Source organism: Podarcis bocagei (assembly GCF_964188305.1).
Source record: "Podarcis bocagei genome assembly, chromosome: W".
In the NCBI taxonomy this organism is placed as follows: domain Eukaryota; kingdom Metazoa; phylum Chordata; class Lepidosauria; order Squamata; family Lacertidae; genus Podarcis; species Podarcis bocagei.
Genome location: NC_138131.1, coordinates 38,184,584 through 38,208,738, shown reverse-complemented (window position 1 = coordinate 38,208,738; position 24,155 = coordinate 38,184,584). Strand labels below are relative to the sequence as shown.

The following is a 24,155-nucleotide window of genomic DNA, read 5'->3' as shown; positions in this document are numbered from 1 at the left end:
TGTCAGGATTCAGCCTCAATCTGTTAGCCGCCACCCATCCTGCAACCACCTCCAGACACTCACACAAGACCTTCGCTGCCTTCACTGGTTCTGATTTGGAAGAGAGGTAGAGCTGGGTAACATTCGCATACTGATGAACACATAGACCAAACCCCCTGATGATCTCTCCCAGAGGCTTCAGATACATGTTAGAAAACATGGGGGAGAGGACGGAACCCTGAGGCACCTCAGAAGTGAGAGCCCAGGGGTCCGAACATCCATCCCCTAACTCCACTTTCTGAACACGGCCCAGGAGGAAGGAGAGGAATCACTGTCTAACAGTGCCCCCAGCTCCCACCCCCTCTAGACGGTCCAGAAGGATGTCGTGGTTGATGGTGTCAAAGGCCGCTGAGAGATCCAGGAGAACTAGGAAACAGCTTTCACCTCTGTCCCTAGCCCACCGGAGATAGAATCATAGAATCATAGAGTTGGAATAGACCACAAGGGCCATCGAGTCCAACCCCCTGCCAAGCAGGAAACACCGTCAGAGCACTCCTGACATATGGTTGTCAAGCCTCTGCTTAAAGACCTCCAAAGTAGGAGACTCCACCACACTCCTTGGCAGCAAATTCCACTGTCAAACAGCTCTTACTGTCAGGAAGTTCTTCCTAATGTTTTAGGTGGAATCTTCTTTCTTGTAGTTTGGATCCATTGCTCCGTGTCCGCTTCTCTGGAGCAGCAGAAAACAACCTTTCTCCCTCCTCTATGTGACATCCTTTTATATATTTGAACATGGCTATCATATCACCCCTTAACCTCCTCTTATCCAGGCTAAACATGCCCAGCTCCCTTAGCCGTTCCTCATAAGGCATCGTTTCCAGGCCTTTGACCATTTTGGTTGCCCTCCTCTGGACACGTTCCAGTTTATCAGTGTCCTTCTTGAATTGTGGTGCCCAGAACTGGACACAGTACTCCAGGTGAGGTCTGACCAGAGCAGAATACAGTGGCACTATTACTTCCCTTGATCTAGATGCTATACTCCTATTGATGCAGCCCAGAATTGCATTGGCTTTTTTAGCTGCCGCGTCACACTGTTGGCTCATGTCAAGTTTGTGGTCAACCAAGACTCCTAGATCCTTTTCACATGTACTGCTCTCAAGCCAGGTGTCCCCCATCTTGTATTTGTGCCTCTCATTTTTTTTTTGCTCAAGTGCAATACTTTACATTTCTCCCTGTTAAAATTCATCTTGTTTGTTTTGGCCCAGTTCTCTAATCTGTCAAGGTCGTTTTGAAGTGTGATCCTGTCCTCTGGGGTGTTAGCCACCCCTCCCAGTTTGGTGTCATCTGCAAATTTGCTCAGGATGCCCTTGAGTCCATCATCCAAGTCGTTGATAAAGATGTTGAATAAGACCGGGCCCAAGACAGAACCCTGTGGCACCCCACTAGTCACTCTTCTCCAGGATGAAGAGGAACTATTGATGAGCACCCTTTGGGTTCGGTCAGTCAGCCAGTTACAAATCCACTGAGTGGTAGCATAGTCAAGACCGCATTTTACCAGCTTCTTTACAAGAATATCATGGGGCACCTTGTCAAATGCCTTGGTGAAATCAAGGTAGGCTACATCCACTGCGTTCCCTTCATCTACCAGGCTTGTAATTCTGTCAAAAAACGAGATCAGGTTAGTCTGACAGGACTTATTTTTCAGAAATCCATGCTGACTATTGGTGATCACAGCATTCCTTTCTAGGTGCTCACAGACTGTTTGCTTAATGATCTGCTCCAGAATCTTCCCTGGTATTGATGTCAGACTGACTGGGCGGTAATTATTTGGGTCCTCTCTTTTCCCCTTTTTGAAAATAGGGACAACATTTGCCCTCCTCCAGTCTGCCGGGACTTCGCCTGTTCTCCAGGAATTCTCAAAGATGACTGCCAGTGGTTCTGAGATCACATCTGCCAGTTCTTTTAATACTCTTGGATGCAGCTCATCTGGCCCTGGAGACTTGAATACATCTAAACTAGCCAAGTATTCTTGTACTATCTCCTTAGTTATTCTGGGCTGTGTTTCCTCTGCTGAATCATTTGCTCCAAATTCTTCAGGTCGGGCATTGTTTTCTTTATCGGAGAAGACTGAGGCAAAGAAGGCATTGAGGAGTTCAGCCCTTTCTGTGTCCCCTGTTTGCATTTCACCATCCTCTCCTCTGAGTCACCCCACTGTTTCTTTGTTCTTCCTTTTGCTACGGACATACCCATAAAAGCCTTTTTTGTTGCTGTTAACCTCTCTAGCAAGCCTGAGTTCATTCTGTGCTTTAGCTTTTCTGACTTTGTATCTACACGTGCTGGCTATTTGTTTGAATTCCTCTTTGGTGGTTTCCCCCCTTTTCCATTTTTTGCACACATCCTTTTTTAATCTTAACTTAGTTAAAAGTTCTTTAGATAGCCACCCTGGCTTCTTTAGGCACCTTCCATGTTTCCGTCTCATTGGTATTGCCTGACGTTGTGCTTTTACTATCTCCCTCTTAACAAACTCCCAGCCATCATGAACTCCCTTTCCTTTTAGTATTACTGTCCATGGGATCTCACCCAGCACTTCCCTAAGTTTTATGAAGTCGGCTTTCTTAAAGTCAAGAAATTGAGTCCTAGTATGCTTGGCTGCTCCTTTCCGCTGTATAGTAAACTTCAGAAGAGCATGATCACTCACGCCTAATGATCCTTCCACTTCTACCCCACTAACCAGGTCATCAACATTGGTTAGGACCAGATCTAAAATGGCTGTTCCTCTTGTTGCTTCTCCCACTTTCTGGACAATGAAGTTGTCTGCAAGGCCAGTGAGGAATCTGTTTGACCTTATGCTCTTAGGTGTATAAATGACAAAGCTCTCCAGCCTCAGTTTCGTGCCAGACATTTGACAGCGCTGGCATCTGGTCACCCGTGACTCTTACTGAATCTGGCCCATTCAGTGAAGAGTGGTGAGTATGGGAGAAGTATGGATGCGTATATGACTGAGTGCATGTTCCCTGTCTTGTCATGTTTGTTGATAAATAAAGCAATGTTATAGAGAAAATCCAGTATTGGTTGTCTGGGGTTTACTTGTGCCTTCCTAGAGTTGCTTCTCCCACTTTCTGGACAATGAAGTTGCCTGCAAGGCCAGTGAGGAATCTGTTTGCCCTTATGCTCTTGGCTGAGTTTGACATCCAACAAATATCCGGGTAATTGAAGTCCCCCATTACTACTATCTCCCTTCCTTTTGCATGCTTGGCCATCTGTTCCAGGAAGGCATCATCTATGTCCTCCGTTTGGCTTGGGGATCTATAGTAAACTCCCACAATGAGGTCTCTGTTATTCTTCTCTCCCTTAATTTTGACCCAAATGCTCTCACTTTGGCTTTGAGGTTCTAAATCTTGGATCTCTTCACAGGTATACACATCCCTGACATATAAAATGCCACTTCTCCTCCTTTCTTGTCTGGTCTGTTTCTCTGAAATAGATTGTATCCCTCCATTATTACATTCCAATCGTGGGACTTATCCCACCAGGTTTCAGTGATGCCTATTATGTCATATTTAGTTTGCTGTACCAAGAGCTCAAGCTCATCTTGTTTATTTCCCATGCTTTGCGCATTAGTGTACAGACATTGAAGTCCATTAATCATTCCCCCGGGTCTCTTATTTAAGGATTTTTTCCTCCCACCACTAGGTCTGCGTGCTGTTTGCTCCATTTGGTCTATGACATTTGGATGATCATCTTCAATTGATAGACTCCTACCTTCAGGAGCACTGTCTCCCTCCCCCACATTAGTTAGTTTAAAGCCCTCCTGATGAGGTTTCTGAGATTTCTGGAAAAACATTTCTTCCAACCCTTGTGAGGTGCAGCCCATCGCTTGCCAGAAGTCCATCTTCAAGAAACTGCAGTCCGTGATCTAAGAATCCAAACCGTTCCTGTTTACACCATTTGCGAAGCCAGCTGTTCACTTCCACTATTTTTCCCTCTCTCCCTGGGCCACGTCGTTCAACTGGGAGGACAGATGAGATGACAATTTGTGCATTTAATTGCTTCAATTTCCTGCCCAGAGCCTCGTAGTCTCTTTTGATCTTCTGGAGGCTATTGCTTGCAGTGTCATTGGTTCCCACATGAACCAAGAGGAAGGGGTATTTGTCAGTGGGTTTTATGGTTCCTTGCAGTCGTTCAGTTACATCTTGGATCTTAGCCCCGGGGAGACAGCACACTTCCCGAGACATCTTGTCAGGCCCACAGATCACTGCTTCTGTTCCCCTCAGTAGGGAATCTCCTATCACCACTACACGCCTCCTCTTGGGTTTGGTCGGGGTTCTTCCGTGAGCTGTCCGTTCCAAGGTCGCCTGCACATTCCCTGAGGACTGACTTTGCTGCTCATCTTCATATACCTGATTGACTGTAATGAGGGAGAGATCCTCAAATGGAGTCTGCTCTTCGTCTTCCATGCTAGGGGAGAGGACCTCAAAGCGATTGTGTATTTCTAAACAATCAGAGTGAACCCTGGGCCTCCTACTTTATTTGAGTCACGTTTCTCCATATATCTGGCTCCTGTGTTGGTGAACTATCCTCCTTCTCAGGGGAGTCCCCTGTCTCCTCCTTAGTGGGGACGGTGTGCTCTGTTGCTTCCAAGAAGAGCTCCAGCTCTCTAATTCTTTGGAGCGTAGCTACACGTTCCTCCAGTTGCTGGACTTTGTCTTTTAAAAGGGCAATCAACATGCAATTGCTGCAGGTAAAGCTGCCTGCAACCTTTGGCAAGATGGCAAACATTGCGCAGGAACCGCAGGCGACTGCAGCTGTTCCCTCCCCCTCCATCTTGAAAACGTGTCGTTGGGGGTGGCTACAGTGGCCCTCCATCTTAAAAAGCGTGAAAACAGGACAATTAACCCCCCCCAAAAAACCTAGGTCTCCCCCAACAAACGTTTGAGACTAGCTCCCCTAAATCTGAAAGATGGATCAAACTGTGCGCTCAAGCTCTGCAAGCTCTGATAAACTCCTCCCACAGCTAATCACCTGACTCAACAGAAACCCTGCCCCCTCTGACCTTTGCACAGGGAGAGCAGCTAATCAGCCACAAACACACACACAAGAAAACCGTTTTGCTCCTCCTTCAGCTGCTGCCCTGCAAGCTCATCAACCAGCACGACCAAGGCAGTTTCAGTCCCATGATGACGCCTGAATCGCAAATGGAAGGGATCCAAATGGTCCGCATCCTCCAGGCGTGCCTGGAGTTGTTCCGCAACCTGTTGGAAAACGCCCTGGGGAGGCTCCTTCAGATGGCAACTGAATGATGATCTGTTGAGAAGTTCATTAATTGTTAATAAGGCCCAAAAAACCCTAAAGGATTATTTTGAACTTAATATGAATCAAGGAACGGAGGCCAGCAAAGCGGTAATGAGAGGGTTTCTGATACAACAAAACACAATTAGGAGAAAGTCACAGAATGAGACAAAAGATAAAATTATGGAACAACTAAACGATAAAGAGAAGAAGCTTAGAGGAAACCCAAAGAATTTGCAGATCCAAAAAGAAATTAAAGCCCTACAGGTTCAATATTCACAGTTAGTAAATCAAGAAATTGAATGGAAGATAAGAAGGATGAGACAAAGAAATTTTGAATCTGCAAATAAATATGGGAAATTATTAGCCTGGCAACTAAAGAAGAGACAAAAAGAAAGTACTATTACAAACATTGATGCAGAAGGAAAATCTGTAGAGAACCCTGCAGACATTAGAAAATGCTTTTACAAATATTATAAACAACTGTATAAAAAGGATAAAGAAGATATAGGGAAAATCGAGCAATTTATAAAGACTAATGGGTTGCAACAGATTCCGGAGGATAAAAAGAATCTACTAAAAGGTTTAATTACAAACCAGGAAGTGGAACAGGCAATTAATTCAATGCAACTTGGAAAGACACCAGGACCTGATGGTCTGTCAGTGAAATATTATAAGACATTGAAAGACTGGCTCATTCAACCTCTGATAGAAGTATCTAATTCGATTTTGGGAGCGGGCAAAGCACCTGAAACCTGGAAGCAAGCTTATATTACTCTGATTCCTAAACAGGGTCAAGATAGATCCAATGTTAAAAACTACTGACCAATCTCCCTACTCAATGTGGATTATAAAATTTTTGCAAACGTACTGGCCAACAGGCTAAATAAGGTTTTATCTGAGTATATTCATAAAGACCAGGCAGGATTTCTGCCTGGAAGACATATGAAAGACAACATTAGAAATGTAGATATTTTGGAAAAGTTAGAAGCAAGAGAGTTGTAAAGCAATGTTAATGTTTATTGATGCAGAGAAAGCCTTTGACAATGTTTCTTGGAGTTTTATGTTACATAATTTAGAGAGTATGGGGATAGGTCATGATTTTTTAAATGGTATTAAAGCGATCTATCTAGAACAAAAAGCCAAAATTATTGTAAATAATGTGGTTTCAGAGGAAATTAGAATTGAGAAAGGAACCAGGCAAGGGTGCCCACTTTCCCCTCTGCTGTTTATTTCAGTCCTGGAGGTCTATGATTAGAAAAGATGAACAAGTCAAAGGTATTACAGTAGGTTCAAAACAATATACATTAAAAGCCTTTGCTGATGATCTAGTTCTGACATTACAAGATCCAGATTCCAGTGCAGTCAAAGCACTGGAGCTGATACAAGAGTTTGGTCAGGTAGCAGGATTTAAATTAAACAAGAGCAAGACCAAAGTAATTGAGAAAAATCTGGATAATGAAGAAAGAAAACTATTACAAGAAAAAACGGGCCTAGATTTTGTGAAAAATGTTAAATATTTGGGCGTGAACCTGTCTGGGAAAAATCTGAACTTGTACAAAGATAATTATGAGAAATTATGGAATGAAATTAAGAGAGATTTGGAGATATGGTCACATTTAAAATGGTCATTAATGGGCTGGATTTCTGTGATTAAGATGAATGTGCTGCCAAAGATGCTCTTCCTGTTTCAAGCCCTCCCAATTATAGATAATATGCAAAATGCTTTAAAGAATGGCAGAAAGCACTCTCTAGATTTATCTGGCAGGGGAGGAAACCCAGAATTAAATATAAATTAGTTACGGATTCTAAAGAAAGAGGGGGATTTTCCCCGCCAGATTTAAAAATCTATTTTGAAGCTGCTGCACTTTGCTGGATTAAAGAATGGATGCACCTAGAAGACACAGATCTATTAGATTTGGAGGGATTCAACAATGTGTTCGGTTGGCATGCATATTTATGGTATGACAAGGTAAAGGCCCATAATGCATTTAAAAACCATGCAATTAGGAAATCGTTGTATAATGTTTGTATAAAATATAAAGAACTCTTAGAAAGAAAGACGCCCAGATGGCTTTCACCAATGAAGGCAAAGGCCCAGAAAAAAACTAAATATGGACACCAAATGGTTGAGATATTATGATTTATTAATAGAAGAAGGAGGTTACAAATTAAAACCATTTGATCAAGTTAAAGATAAGCTAAACTGGTTACATTACCACCAGATCAATGAATTGTATAAATTGGATAAGAAAAATGGTTTTGCTTATGAAAAATCTAAGTTGGAGACCGAGTTGTTGGATACTAAAGATAAAAATTTATCTAAAATGTACAAGCTATTGTTGGAGTGGCACACAAAAGATGAACAAGTTAAATCTGTGGTGATAGATTGGGCAAGAGATGAAGAAAATAATATAATGTTTGAGGACTGGGAAAGATTGTGGAAGAAAGGGGTCAAGTTCACCGCATGTAAAGGAAAATATAATGAAAATGATGTATAGATGGTATTTGACTCCTGTAAAATTAGCAAAGATATATCATAATTGTGACAATATATGTTGGAAATGTAAAGAAAAGAAAGGAACCTTTTATCATATGTGGTGGACCTGTCCCAAGGTGAAAGACTTCTGGGAAAAGATTTATAATGAATTGAAAAAAATGTTGAAATATACATTTATAAAGAAACCAGAGGCCTTTCTTCTTGGAATAACAGGTTTGGAATTGCCCAAGAAAGATGTTAAATTATTTTTGTATGCCACAACTGCTGCTCGTATTTTGTTAGCTAAAAAGTGGAAAACCCAAGAATTACCAATGATAGAAGAATGGCAGATGAAGATGATGGATTTTTCGGAGCTAGCCAACCTAACCGGAAGAGTCTGCGACCAGAAGGAGGAGGAGTATCAGGAAGAGTGGATTAAATTTAATGATTATCTAGTTAAATTTGTTAAGTTAAATTAACTGAAAACAGCTTACAGATACTTGATTGGCTTAGGATTTTATTTATGTTAAGTGATGAATTAATATGTTTAATTCCATAAGGTTAGTGTCAGGGAACTGCCATCGGAGCATCAGGTGGTGGAGGGGCTCAGGGAGGAAGAAAGAGACTCAACAGCTGAAGCAGGAACCAGCAGGGGGAGGAGTGGATCTCTGAGGGAATGCGAGCAGGAGGGAGGGCTCGGAGACGCTTCCAGCGAGAACAGTGGGGAGGTATCTGAGTCTCCCATAGGGAGACACACACCTCGCCGGAAACTGTCACGCCGTGAGTCCAGGAGACGCGTTTCCGTTAAGGAGCTTCTTTGCTGGAAGCGCTTCCGCAGACAGCCACTGTCAGACTCTACGAGTGACTAGAGCAGACATGTTTGAGGAGCTCTGTCACACACAGAGGTTTGTGGAGCCGCACAAACTCTGAGGGAGCACGATTTTACGCACAAGCAGCTAATCATCCCATTACAGCAGTCTGACAGTCTCTGTACGCTGCCTGTGCAGGAGAAAGCATCATGAGCGACCCAGCCGGAACCGGAGGAGCAGGGGTTGGAGCTGGTCCAAGCTTGGAAGAAAGATACCGAGCGTTGGAAGTCCAACTTGCGCTGCAGACGGCGAGGCTTGAGGAGAGAAGGGCTCAGGATGCAGACAAGAAGGGGAGAGCCACTCAATTCCCCAGAAAGGTACCAGGATTGGTGCAGAAGTTTGGGGGGGACCCCAAGGATTACCATGCCTTTAGGACAGAGATGCAATATGCCATTAATGTGCAGTTTGATGAGTTCCCTGATGAGGAATCGCGAGTTGCTTTCGTAATTGGGCATCTTGAGAAAGGGGCGCGGGACTGGGTTCGACCCCTAATGGCAACGCACAACGACGTCCTAAAGGACACGATGAAGTTCTTTCGTGCAATGGATATCATGTTTTCCAGCGATATTGAGGAAGGGGTGGTGCGCAGACAGCTAATGGCTTGCAAGCAGGGAAGCCGATCTGTCCGTGAGTACTGGACTGAGTTTACCATGCTGGTTCACAGATTGGGTTGGGATTTATCGGCGGCACCCATTCAGATGCTATTTGAAGAAGGTCTTTCTTCGGCTGTGAAAGACGAGCTGTCCCGGAGCCCCAGGGCGGTGTCTATGGATCAGCTGACCAAATCTGCGCTGACCATAGGAGCGCGTCAGGAGGCAAGAGCCTTGGAGAGGCGGGAAGGGAGAGGGGAACGTTGGAAGGAGTTCCGCATTCCAGACATTCCTGAGCCAGCTTTCCCGCCGGCAGAGCCGATGGAAATCGGAACAGCGCGCGCGCGCGCATTTTCAAAACCCAGTGAGGGGGCTAAGAAGGAGGGAAAGGGCGCCCGGAAATGCTATCTCTGCCAACAGCCAGGCCACTTTGCCAGAGTCTGCCCCCAGAGGAAGGAATGGCAAGGGATGGTGGGAGCTGTTGAGGGAGGAGAGCAGGGAGAAACAGAGCAGGTAAAAGCCAACGCCTGGTTGCCACAGTCGGGGCACTGCAGCCAGGCCAAAGAGCAGTGAAAGTGCCCGTGCCAGAAGCTCCTCAACCTGCTCTAGTGATTGAAGTGTCGCTAGAGCTGCAAAATGGACACCCCCTAAAAATAAAGGCGCTGTTGGACTCAGGCAGCTCCTGCAATTTTATGAGCAAGGAGTTTGCTGCTGAACACCAGATACAGACGATCCCTTTAAGCAACCCCCTGCAGGTGACCACGATCGATGGCAGGGAGTTGTTGGGAGGAGGAGTCAGCTTGCAGACCGTCCCAATGATAATGAGGGTGGCAAGGCACACAGAACTGATAGCGTTTAATGTGGCCACCTTGGGAGGCGCTCCCATTATTTTGGGAATGAGCTGGCTAGCGCTACATGATCCGCTGGTGGGCTGGCATCAAAGAGTGGTTTCCTTTGGTTCAGCACATTGCTTAGAACACTGCAAAGGGGAAAAGGGTTCAGCAGGGGCCCAAGCCACCCTAGCAGGGACTGAAGTAATGGAGAAGGTGAAGGTACCACCACAGTATGCAGATCTCAGCGACGTGTTCAGCGAGAAGGAAGCTGACCAACTACCCCCGCATAGGCCCTTTGATTGCCAGATCAATTTACTCCCTGGAGCACAGCTTCCTGTGGGCAAGTTGTATGCCATGTCAGACAGAGAAATGCAGGAGTTGCGAGAGTTCATTGACAAGAACCTGAAGAGAGGCTTCATCAGAGAGTCCAAAGCAGCGGGGGGTAGCCCAGTGTTTTTTGTGGATAAAAAGCACACGGACAAGCCGAGACTTGTATGTGATTTCAGGCGGTTAAATGCAGTGACAGAACCAGTGGCTTTCCCTATGCCCAGGATTGATGATATTTTGACCAGGGTGAGGAAGGGAAAGATTTTTACAAAGCTGGATCTAAGGGGGGCGTACAACCTGATACGTATAAGGAAAGGGGATGAATGGAAAACCACCATGTTCACCCCTTTGGGGGCATTTGAATATCTCGTTATGCCTTTTGGATTACAAGCAGGCTCAGCGTGCTTTCAATCTTTTATGAACCACGTACTGGGTCCTTTGCTCTACAAGAATTGCGTTGCCTTCCTAGATGATGTGTTGGTGTATTCGGAGAATGAGGAGCAACATGTGAGAGACGTCAGAGAAGTGTTGAGCAGGCTGCAAGCCAACAGGCTGTGGGTGAAACTGGAGAAGTGTCAGTTTCATACCAAGGAGGTGGAATTCCTGGGGTACCGCCTGTCAGACAAGGGATTGGCCATGGATCCCGGCAAGGTGCAGGCAGTGCTGGAATGGAAAACACCCAAAACCAAGAAGGATGTGCAGAGGTTCCTAGGGTTTGGAAACTTTTATCGTAAGTTCATCCGAAACTTCGCCCACCTGACGGCGCCCATTACGGACTGTCTCAGCAGTAAAAAGAAGTTTGTATGGACGGCGGAGGCGGAGCGAGCGTTTGAGGAACTGAAAAGGGCCTTCGCCTCTGAAGAACAACTTCTGCATGTGGACTTACAAAAGAAGCTGAGGGTCGAAACAGACGCATCTGACAGAGCCATAGGGGCGGTGCTTCTTCTTCTGCAGCCGGGGAAGGAGGAGTCAGAGTGGCGACCGTGTGCCTTCTTTTCGCGAAAGCTGAACAAATCCGAGAGGAACTACACGGTGTACGACCGGGAACTTCTTGCTATTCATGAGGCTTTCCGGAAATGGAGGCACCTGCTAATTGGTGCACAACATAAGGTGCAAGTGTGCACGGACCATAAGAATCTAGAGTATTGGAGAACTGCGCGAGTGCTCAACCAACGGCAGTTGAGATGGGCCCAGGAGTTCTCCAAATTTAACTTTGAGATTTGTTACGTGCCAGGCCCAGAGAACGTTAGGGCGGACGCTCTCTCACGCAAACCTGAATATTTGGAGGGGGAGGGAGCACCCGAAGAGACCCATGTCATTCCAGAGGACCGCTGGGTGTGTGGGGCGGCATTGGTGGGGCAAAGGGAATTGGTAGAGGGAACGGTGCATGATGAATACGCCCAGGACAAACTCAGGGGTCTCAGGAGGGAGGGAGACAAACCCGGGGGTTTTGAGGAGAGAAACGGGGCATTGTACTACAAGGGAGCGTTATATATACCCGAAGGGGAATTGAGGGAGAAGGTACTCAAGCAACTGCACGATAGCCCCACAGCAGGGCATTTTGGGCAACACAAAACCATGTGGCTGGTTACCAGGGAATTTTGGTGGCCCAAGGTCAGGGAAGATGTGCGGGAGTATGTGAGAGGGTGTGAACAATGCCAACGAGCCAAGGGGGAGAGGCGGGCACCGGCAGGTTTATTAGAACCACTACCCACACCTGAAAGACCGTGGGAAGCAGTGGCAATAGATTTCATGACTGATCTGCCAAGGTCTAGAGGGAAAACAGCCATCATGGTTGTGGTAGACCTATTAACTAAAATGGCCCACTTTATAGCCTGCTCACATGCGGTCACAGCAGAAGAAACAGCTAAATTGTTTGTAGAAAATGTGTTTAGGTTGCATGGCGCCCCCTTGAGGGTGGTTTCAAACCGAGGGAAACAATTTACTTCCAGGTTCTGGAGGAAGCTCGTGAGCTTACTGCATGTAGAGGTTAATTTCTCAACGGCCCGTCATCCAGAAACCAACGGGCAGGCGGAAAGAGCTAATGGTGTTCTCCAGCAATATTTGAGGTGTTATGTGAATGACAGAGAGAATGATTGGGTGGAGAAGCTGGCGTTGGCAGAATTTGCCTACAACAATGCAGAGAACGTGTCCACGGGGATGAGCCCCTTTTTGGCTAATCACGGGTGCCATCCCAGAGCCTTCCCAGGGGGGGAAGGGGAGAACTGGAGCGTTCCAGCTGCAGAACAGTTCGTTGAAGAAATGGAAGCGATCCATCGCCAGCTCCAACTCAACTTAAACAGGGCTAAGGAGGAATATAAGAGGCAGGCAGACAAAAACAGAAGGGAAGGTGAAAGCATTAGGGTGGGGGACCAGGTGTGGCTGTCAACCCAAGGGTTGCCATTCAAAGGGGGTTGTAAGAAGTTAAGACCCAAAAGGCTGGGCCCATTTGAAGTCATGCAGCAGGTCAACCCAGTGGCTTTCAGACTCCGGTTACCGAACCACATGAAGCTGCACCCAGTTTTCCACAGGTCGTTGCTGTCACCGTATAAAGGGGACAGAGAAGGGAGGGTCACTAGGGGGCCAGCAATGGAGGAGAAGGAACACAGCTACCATGTAGCGGAGATCCTCGATTCCAGGTGGAAGGGAGATCAAGTAGAGTATTTGGTAATGTGGGAAGGGGAACCGGAGTCGGAAAACACCTGGGTTAGGGCAGAGGATGTCAATGACGAAGTTTTAATAGAAACTTTTCATCAGAGGTTCCCACGTAAACCTCAGCCTGTAGCGAGGTTCCGGAGGAAATACTTTGCCACCACCGACGAAGAAGAGGAGTTGGAGGGGTTCACAGATTCCGAAGAGGAGGAGGATTCAGCGAGCCAGGACGGCGATCGATGGAGGGAATTGTAAGAGACGTCTGAAGATGAAGAAGATTCTTTTCGGGGTTTTAACCCTTCACCTCCCAGAGGAGAGGAAATGGGAGGGGGTGAGGGGGGCCCTGGAGGGGAGGTGGATGTCAGGGAACTGCCATCGGAGCATCAGGTGGTGGAGGGGCTCAGGGAGGAAGAAAGAGACTCAACAGCTGAAGCAGGAACCAGCAGGGGGAGGAGTGGATCTCTGAGGGAATGCGAGCAGGAGGGAGGGCTCGGAGACGCTTCCAGCGAGAACAGTGGGGAGGTATCTGAGTCTCCCATAGGGAGACCCACACCTCGCCGGAAACTGTCACGCCGTGAGTCCAGGAGACGCGTTTCCGTTAAGGAGCTTCTTTGCTGGAAGCGCTTCCGCAGACAGCCACTGTCAGACTCTACGAGTGACTAGAGCAGACATGTTTGAGGAGCTCTGTCACACACAGAGGTTTGTGGAGCCGCACAAACTCTGAGGGAGCACGATTTTACGCACAAGCAGCTAATCATCCCATTACAGTTAGGATCTAAGGATGTTAATGTTGAAGTTAAATTTCATAAGAATTGGGATTTGGAAAACCGTTAAAAGGACATGCAATGAAATTCAACCAAGGGGAAGCGAGGAAGTCACTTAACAAAGTTAATAAGTGTAATTTTCAATAAGGCTATGATTTATGTTTGTTGTGTTTGTTTGTTTATAAAAGATAAACAAGAGAATAGAAAGCAAGTGAAGCAAGACAAACAAGACTGAGAAAATGGCTGCATGACTCGGCACTTTTATGGAGTCAGCCAGAGCGATGCCCATCTCCTAGGTCACATGCAGGGGAGGGATGCTCCACACCAGTGGAAGAGGACGTTACCCTGACTGGATGTCCCCCTGCCTGTGCCCACGCTAGGGAAATAAGGAATGTTGCATTTGACTGCACCAATGGATTACATCCCACAGGGATATTGTGCTGAGCTATCAGTATACAGACGCTTTACCGACTACCATCAACAAATAAGGAAGATCCCTGCCCCAGGGAACCAACAATGTACCGTACATTTTAGCAACAGGGAAACAACAGAGGGAAGTTTTTATTTCATTAAATAATAAGTTCAGGGAAGTGAGAGATAAGGCTAACAAGGGATGACTACGCACAAGCGTAGTCTCATTTGCTTGGGATGTACTGCAGCAGCATGCAAGGCCTCACAAGCGACATCACTTTTGGAGGAAGACAGGGGGGATACTTACAGTGCTTTTGTACACCAGGAATGAGAAACCCATGGTCCTCCAGATGATGCTGGACGGTATCCCGCATCATCGCTGCCAACAGGCCATACTGCCTGGGACTGATGGGAGCTGAAGTCCAGCAGCATCTGGAGAGCCTATTGCACACTGAATGCAGTATTTCAACAACTTAATCATGATTCAATTGAGAGTAAACTTCACCTCCAGTAACTTGACTGACACTCTGCTGAATCAAGAGGCCCAGTTAAAGGGATTTTAATGCCGTTCAAGGCTTGTGAAATTCTTACCTATTTTCTCCAAATTCTTTCTCCAGCTGGCTCAGGATCCTTCTTTTCTGAGCACTGCATGGGGTGATGATCCCAATGTTGCGAAAGCTGATGTCTCTCTTTTTGCTCTTAATTAACTTCATTAATTCTATTACCAGCTTAACTTCCTGGAGATTAATGAAGGAACTGAACAAGAAAGAAATAGAAGGGGAGGGAGAAAGGGATGAGCTGAAGGCCTTGTATTTGTTTTTTTTTTAATATTTTTTTTTTTATTGCTTTTTTTCCAGGGTCAAATACATCTTCAACAGCACAACAAAAGCGGTTTTACAGAAAAAAGAAGAATTGTAAAAGAAAATTCACTTTTCCAAATTAATGTTCATAATCAACTGGACTTCCCCAAATCTTCCATCCCCTGCTTTCTTTTCAATAAAAATAAACAGCAATTTGATACCTTATTTTATGTGTTTTTGTATTTTCATTTAGTTGTATAGTCTATAATTTATACTTTTTAAATTCATAACTTAATTTCCCTCCTTTACCAATCTCGATGCTGAAGCATGTTTTTCCCAAAAACTTAGCAAATTCTCAACATTCATATAACTTATAATGTTTTTGTAAATAGTCCTTAAATTTTTTCCAATCCTCTTCCACTGTCTCTTCTCCCAGATCTCGGATTCTGCCGGTCATTTCGGCTAATTCCATGTAGTCCATCAGCTGCGAATGCCATTCTTCCAGCGTGGGTAACTCGTGTGCCTTCCAATATTTGGCTATAAGGATTCTTGCTGCTGTAGTTGCATATAGAAAGAAAGTTCTATCTTTTTTTGACACTCTCTGGCCCACCATGCCCAGGAGGAAGGCCTCTGGTTTCTTCTGAAAGGTGTACTTAAACACCTTTTTCAACTCATTGTAAATCATTCCCCAAAAAGCCTTCACCCTCGGGCATGTCCACCAGAGGTGAAAGAATGTTCCTTCAGCCTCCTTACATTTCCAACATTTATTGTCAGACAAATGGTATATCTTTCCAAGTTTGACTGGGGTCATGTACCACCTGTATACCATTTTCATAATGTTTTCTTTTAAGGCACTACATGCCGTGAATTTCATACCGGTGGTCCATAACCTTTCCCAGTCTTCAGACATAATGTTGTATCCAATGTCTTGTGCCCATTTTATCATAGCTGATTTAACTATCTCGTCTTGAGTATTCCATTTCAGCAACAGATTATACATTCTTGAAAGCACTTTCGTCTTAGGTTCAAGTAATTCTGTCTCTAATTTTGATTTTTCCACCTGGAAACCAATTTTTTTGTCTTTTTTAAAAACCTCTTGGATTTGGGCATAATGTAACCAGTCTCGCACCTTATTTTTTAATTTTTCTAAACTCATCAGTCTCCAATTATCTCCGCATTTTTCTATTATTTCACAGTATTTTGCCCAGCCAACCTCCATGTTAAGTCTTTTTGGGGCCTTTGCCTCCATTGGTGATAGCCACCTCGGAGTCTTGTTTTCGAATAAGTCCTTATATTTAGTCCAGACAATGAATAAAGCTTTCCTGACAATATGGTTTTTAAACAATCTGTGAGACTTTACCTTGTCGTACCACAAATATGCATGCCACCCAAAAGCATTGTTAAACCCTTCCAGATCTAGGACATCAGTGTTTTCTAACAAAAACCAATCCTTCATCCAGCAGAAGGATGCAGCTTCATAGTATAATCTTAAGTCCGGCAGGGCAAACCCCCCTCTTTCCTTTGCATCTGTTAGTATCTTAAATTTTATTCGGGGCTTTTTGCCCTGCCAGACAAACTTCGCAATGTCCTTCTGCCACTTTCCAAAACATTCCACTCTGTCCACGATCTGAAGGGTTTGAAACAGAAACAACATTCTTGGCAATACATTCATCTTAACTGCTGCAATTCTTCCCAACAAGGAAAGTTTCAATCTTGACCAAATTTCTAGATCCTTTTTAATTTCTGACCAACATTTTTCGTAGTTATCTTTAAACAAATTCAAATTTCTCCCAGTCAAGTTAACCCCCAGGTATTTCACCTTTGTTACCACGTTTAGTTCTGTTTCCTTCTGGAACCCATCTATTTCTGAAGGTGTCAAGTTTTTTGCCAGAACCTTAGTTTTTTGTTTGTTCAACTTGAATCCCGCCACCCGACCAAATTCAGAAATTAATTCTAAAGCTCTTTTTGCACTAGCTTCTGGCTCCTGTAATGTCAAAACCAAGTCATCTGCAAAAGCCTTTAGTTTATATTGTTTTTCTCCGACCTGTATTCCTTCCACCTGCTGGTCCTTCCTAATCAGGTTCAGCAACACCTCCAGGACAGAAATAAATAACAGGGGTGATAGGGGGCATCCCTGTCGTGTCCCTTTTTCAATTTTAAACTCCTCTGTCACCACATTGTTTACTATCAATTTAGCTTTTTGCTCTGAATATATTGCTTCAATACCATTTTGGAACGCCCTTCCCACTCCCATCCCTTCCAAATTTTTCTTCATAAATTTCCAAGATACATTGTCAAAGGCTTTTTCGGCGTCTATAAAAATCAAAACTGCTTTCGTGTTCAAATTCGTCTGTAGTAACTCCAAAACATCGACAATGTTCCTGGTGTTTTCAGACAAATGCCTGCCGGGAAGAAAGCCTGCTTGGTCTTTATGGATTATTTCATTTAAGACTTTTTTCAGTCTATTTGCTAGAATGTCAGCAAAAATTTTGTAATCCACATTTAGGAGTGAGATGGGACGGTAATTCCTAAGTTGAGTCTTTTCAGATTCCAGTTTTGGTATCAAAGTGATGAATGCCTCTTTCCACGATTCGGGTGCCCCCTTCCCTTCCATAATTTGGTTACATACCTCCAATAATGGCTGGGCCAAATATTCCTTCAGTGTCTTATAATATTTGGAGGTAAGTCCATCTGGACCTGGAGATTTGCCTAACTGCAAATTCTGAATGGCACTTTCAATTTCCTGTTGTGTTATTTTATAATTCAGGACTGTCTGTTTATCTTGTGTTAATTTTTGCAGGCCATAACTTTTTAGAAACTTCTTTATCTCAGTCTCTACTTGGGGTCCTTGAGTAAACAGTTTTTTAAAATATCTCTGGAAACACTTTCTGATATCTTCTGGTTTCTGAATACATTCTCCTTCTACCTCCAGATTGGTAACAAAGTTCAATTTCTGTCTCTTTTTCAGCTGCCATGCCAGCAGCTTCCCACATTTATTTGCAGATTCAAATGATCTTTGTTTCATCTGTTTAATTTTCCATTCGATTTCTTGATTTATCAGTTTGGCATATTGTGCTTGATGGAATTTTATTTCTCTTAAAACTTCTTTTGATTTTGGGTTTAGTCTCAACTTTTTCTCTCCGTCTCTTATCTTCTCCAAAATCTTATCCTTTTTACCATTCCAGAGTTTTTTCTTAATAGTGTTCTGTTGTATCAGAAACCCTCTCATAACAGCTTTACTCGCGTCCCAGATTGTTTTCTTTTCCACCGAAGTATTCAAATTTATCTCAAAATAATCTTTCAATGTTTTTTGGGCCTTCTTCACAATCTCCTGATCTCTAAGCAGGTAGTCATTCATTCTCCATCTGAAGGATCCAGCTGGTGTAAGTCTCAGGTCTATTTTCAAGGCATTATGGTCGGAGCAGGTTTTAGGGCAGATCTCAACTTTTTTTGTCTTAGGTGCCAGTCCTCTAGATGTCCAAATTTGGTCGATTCTTGTCCACGATAGGTGGGCCTCAGAAAAGAATGTTCCTTCTTTACCCAGAGGGTTCTTTGTCCTCCAGATATCAATCAAATCCATATTGTCTGTAAGTTCAAAGAAAGTCTTTGGAAGCCTGCCATCTTTGGTCAAATTCTGATTTTGTGACTTATCCATGTATGTAGAGACAACTCCATTCATATCACCCATCAAAATGATGTTAGTATAGTCAATATAGTCCAACATTATCTCATGCAGCTTCTTGTAAAATTCCGATTTTCCATCGTTTGGTGCATAGATTCCTACTATCAAAAATTTTTCTCCTTGTGATTGTATTTCAATCGCCAAAATTCTTCCTTGTTCATCTTTAAAGACCAACTTTGGTGCTAGGCTCTCCTTTGCGTATATCACTACTCCTCTTTTTTTAACCTTGTCTGATGAGATGAATGCTTGGCCTAGTCTCTTGTTAATTAACACTCTCCTGTGGAGCCTAGTCACATGTGTTTCTTGAAGACAAATAACATCTAATTGTTCTTTTCTCAATATATGAAAAATCTTTTTCCTTTTCTCGGGAGAATTTGCGCCATGAATGTTCCAACTAAGGAGCTGCAGAGACATCTCGGGCTAATTTATTGGCCTGTAGGGGTGTCTCCTTTGTCGTTTTTGTCTGGAGGTGGAACCGGATTGAAACCAAACGAAGGAGGTGGCCAGGCTCCTGCCACTCCCTTCCGAAGGTCCTCCCCGTGATCGTTTAGGAACTTTTCTTGCTCCTCTGCTGTTCTGATTCTTACCTTCTTCTCTTTCAAGGTAAAAGATAGTCCTTGAGGGAATTCCCACCTGTAAGGGATTGTGTTGTTTCTCAGTAAACTTGCCAAATCTTTATATGTAGCTCTTAAGTCCAGTAACTGTTTAGGGATGTCTCTGAAGATTTCTGCCTTCTTTCCCTGAATCACCAATGAATTTTTGAAATGTAGGCCGAGTATGTTCTCTTTTTCTTGCTTGGATCTCAAAATGATCAAGCAATCTCTTGGTTTATCCTTCTTGACCACTCTTCCCAATCTGAAGGCGGTAACTATTTTAAAGTCTTTCTCTTCAGCCAAACCCCAGAACTTGGATATTTCTGATGTCAGAAAGCTGATCAAGTCTTCTTTTTCTGTTTCTGGGATATTTCTAAGCCTGAGATTGCATTCCCTGTTTTTCAATTCCGCCATGGACAGAAACGCTTGCTGTTCAGTGACCTGTCTGCTCAGTGGCCTTACTTCTCCTCTTAATTCTTCTATCTTCTCTTTATTTTGGTCTGCTTTTGTATTTGCTTCCTGTGCTAGTTTTCGGTTTTCTGTTGTGATCTTTTCAATATTGCCAACTGCCTGTGTATTTTGAGCGACTTGATCTGTCAGTTTATTGATTGTAGCTGTTACCTGGTCAAATTTAGCCGCTTGTTCCTCAAATTTAGCTGCTTGTTCGTCAGCTTTCTTATTTAATGCTGCCAGCTGGTCCAATATTTCTTTAGAGACAGGGTCTAGCCCTCCTGCAGCCATATCCCCAAAAGCTGGCTGCTTGGGTTGTCCTTCTTGCAGGCCTGTCACAATAGGGACAGACGATCTTCGTGACTGCACAGGCAAAGTTAATTGCAAAAGTTCAGTTTGTTTTGCTTTCTTAGCAGCCCTTGTTTTTGGTGCGCCACTCATTCCACAGCTGTCCAAGCATCAAGGTCAAATTGTAAATCCCATGGGAAAGGCAATCCAGGAAAAATAAACAACCATTCAAAAAAATTCCAAAACAACCGGCAGTTCCCAGAGACTAATAATTCCACAATCCAGTAGGGGGAGCTCCCCAAAAATTAAGGAGAAGAAGGAAAAGTTTCCACCATCAAGTTCCCACAAAAAAGTTGAATAAAGTTCAAAACAATGGGGGAGCCCTCTAAGTTCAGATTTAACTGCAGAGAGTAAAAGTTCTTTACAAAGGTGCATGCAACAGTTCCTTTTTTACAGCTTACAAAGTAGCCCTATGTAACATTTAACTTTTTGTACACAGTTGCCGCAGTCTGGTGTTACCTTGTATCCGGCCAGCCCGAGAGCAGGGTATCTTAAATTTGTAATCCACGAAAGATAGAAAGAGGGTTCACAGTCTCTGTCCACTTATAGCAGTTTTAGCCTTTCCTTAACTTTTAATCAAGCAAATCCGAATTTGCAGGGTATAATCCAACTTCTTTAAACTCCTTTCAACGCTTCCGCTTTAAAAAGTCTTTGCTAGGTACTTTAAACAGAGCCGGAAGACTGACTTCCTTTTTAGCGTCTCCCGCTTTCAGCCAAAATTCACCAAATTAGGTCCAAATAAAGCCTCGGATTTCTTACTCACGAGTATGTTGTTTCAATTCTTTTGTTCAAAGAAGAAAGGTCAGCGTCGATCAGCAGCAGCCGCGCGGCTTCACTTCCGCGGAAAGAGCGATGGCTTCACAGCACCGCTACCCCCTCCACGTTCCGAAACCCCTTACGGGGTCTCTTCTGCGTTTCCGAGGTCGCTCCTGGTGCCCGCCGAATCCCACGGCCACTGGCTCACTCTACCAGTGGTTTTTCTACGTGGATCGTCGCTGTGCCGCAGCGCACGACCCTTTCCCGCGGAGCCCCTCTTCAGCAGCTGAAGAGGACCGCCATTGCTGAACGCGCCGCCTCCGGAAGTCCTGAAGGCCTTGTATTTGGATGTGTGCCTCATTTTAAAAGTTATCACAGATTCTCTCTCTTAGGGTTCTGTCACGGGAATTGGGGTTGCTTGTGTGTAAACCTCTAGCTGTTCCAAACAGCTTAGGGTTGGTTGTGTCTTTCCCTGACTGAGCAGCCTTGGCGCTGCTGCTCAGTCGCTAGCAGAATCCGTGAGTGGGCGTCTCCTAAATTTCCTCCAGCATAAGAATTCCTTGACGGACAACCTCCGCCTCGCCTCTCTGCGCGGAAGCCTTCTGCGCAGAGTGGGCGTGCCGAGTGGTGGTCCTCCATCCTCCTCACTGACTTCACTGGAAGAGTCTCGGAGCCTCACCTCCGAGCTGCTCTCCGCCTCTCCCTTCTTCCTGGTGTCACCTGAACTTCCTTCCCCAGATGACGTTCTCTCTCTTCCCTTACTCTTCCCCTCTCCTGCAGAGTCCGGGAGCCTCGCTTCTCCCCTCTGCTCCGATGTCAGTTCCCTGACAGGTTCTTTTGGGACATACACTCAAAGAACTGTAGAGTTGGAAGGGACCCCAAGGGTAATCTAGTCCAACCCCCCTGCAATGCAGGAATTCCAACTAAAGCACTCATGACAGATGGCCATCCAACCTCTGCTTAAAATCCTGCAAGGAAGGAGAGTCCACAGTCGCCTGAGGGAGTCCATTTCACTGTCAAGCAGCTCTTACTGTCATAAAGTTCTTCCAGGTATATAGTTGGAGTCTCCTTTATTGTAACCTGAAGCCATTGGTTTGAGTCCTACCCTCCAGAGAAGGAGAAAACAAGCTTGCTCCATCCTCCATGGGACAGCCCTTGAAATATTTGGAGATGAGGGTCATATCTCCTCTCAGTCTCCTCTTTACCAGGCTAAACATACCAAATTCCCTCAATGGTTCCTCATAAAACTTGGTTTCCAGACCCTTGATCTTCTTGGTCACCCTGCTCTGCACGTTCCAGCTTGTCATCACCCTTCTTAAATTGTGGTGCCCAGTACGAGACATCGTATTCCAGGTGTGGTCTGACCAAGGCAGAATAGAGTGGTACTATTACTTTCCTTGATCTGGACACTAGACTTCTGTTGATGCAGCTTAGAAGATCATTATATTTTTTTGCTGCTGCATCACACTGCTGACTCATGTTAAGCTTGTGATCTACTAAGACACATACTACTAACAATGTCTTGTTAGTAATATAAGATGGTGTCCCCCATCTTATATTTGTGCCCTGAACAGTGCTAGATGACCTCAAAGATTGCTTCAATCTTAGCTTTTTAAAAAACTCTTAAGTGTGCCCACCCACCAACAGCTAAGGAGAACATGGCCACAAAAGCTGCCACATGCTCTTATTGTGGTGGAAAGTGGGAAAACACCAGATCATGATTGCTGCAGCCTTCCCATTGGGACATCTGGTTGCTGACTGTGAGGACAGGATGTGGGATTTGATGGGATTCTGGGCTGATCCAGCAAGCAAGCTCTTCTTATGTTCTTGATCAAATCAATCTGTGGCAGGTAAGTTACCCAAAGATCAGATCGTGAAGCTGAGGCTCCAATACTTTGGCCACCTCATGAGAAGAGAAGACTCCCTGGAAAAGACCCTGATGTTGGGAAAGGAGAAGGGGATGTTGGCACAAGGAGAAGGGGACGACAGAGGACGAGGTGGCTGGACAGTGTTCTTGAAGCTACGAACATGAGTTTGACCAAACTGCGGGAGGCAGTGGAAGACAGGAGTGCCTGGCGTGCTCTGGTCCATGGGGTCACGAAGAGTCGGACACGACTAAACAACAACAACAACAAGTTACCCAAATTGTCCACCAAGCCAGAGTTACACACCACACAGCAGACCTTTCAAATGTAGCAGGGATGACACCATATACCTGTAGTCCAGCAACAATCTGGGTTTATAACAGCACCTCTGGGAGGGAAACAGGTTTCCCCATTCCTGTCCTACAATAGAGTTCAGGACTAAATCAGGGGTGGTGCACCTTTTGTTGGGACTCCCAACTCTCATAGCTCAGGGTGGGGATGGTAAGAGATTGCAGACCAGCCATGAGCTCCTTACTCTAGGATGAGAGAGGGACCCTTGGGGTGGGGGGCTAAGCAGGGCTCTTTAGCTTTTTCTGAGGGCTGGATTAGATGGCCAGTGTGTGGCTAGGAAACATTAGGAAAGGAATGAAAAATAAAACTGCCAACATCACAATGCAGTTACACAAATCTACAGTGAGACTGCATTTGGAATACTATGTAGAGTTTTGGTCGCCTCCTCAAAAAGGAAAAGGTTCAGGAAAAGGGCAGCCCAAATGATGAGGGGGATGGAGTGACTCCCCTATGAGGAAAGGTGGCAGCATTTGGGACTTTTTACTTTAGAAAACAGGCGACATGATAGAAGTGTATGAAATTACACATTGTGTTTTAAGTTTTCATTGTTTTTATCTGTTAAGTTGCTTTGAGATTTGTTTGTGTATATATAAAGGCAATATATACTGAACAGAAGGCTAAATTGATTGTTAACAATGTGATTATGGAAGAAATAGGGATAACCAAGGGTACAAGACAAGGGTGTCCACTTTCGCCACTGTTATTCATCATGGTCCTGGAAGTCTTTCTAAAAGCTGTAAGGGAAAATGAGGTAATAAAAGGGGTGGCAGTAGGCCGGAATGAATATAAGGTTAAAGCCTTTGCCAATGATCTGGTCTTAACGGTGGAAGAACCTTTGGAAAGTGTTAAAAATATACTTATAGAGGTGGAAAGATTTGGTCAAGTGGCAGGATTTATATTGAATAAGAAAAAGACTAAAATAATTGCTAAGAATATGGATCAAGATACGATAGGAACAATGCAACAACAAACGGGTATAGAAGTGGTGAAGAAGGTGAAATATTTGGGTATTTGGATAACCCAAAAGAATATTGATTTGTACCAGAATAACTATTTACCAGTGTGGAACGGAATAAAGAAAGATCTGGAGGTGTGGGGACGAATGAAGTTATCGTTG

At 44.6% G+C, this 24,155-nt stretch overlaps 1 protein-coding gene across 1 annotated transcript in view; it reads right to left on the bottom strand.

The window, feature by feature from the left end:
• LOC308578078 (putative helicase senataxin) overlaps nucleotides 1-24,155 on the bottom strand; it is a 287,528-nt gene that overhangs the window by 28,725 nt on the left and 234,648 nt on the right. The window contains exon 22 of the mRNA XM_081178360.1: nucleotides 14,785-14,949. Coding sequence (XP_081034486.1) covers nucleotides 14,785-14,949 — 165 coding nt within the window. The remainder of the gene's footprint in view (nucleotides 1-14,784; nucleotides 14,950-24,155) is intronic.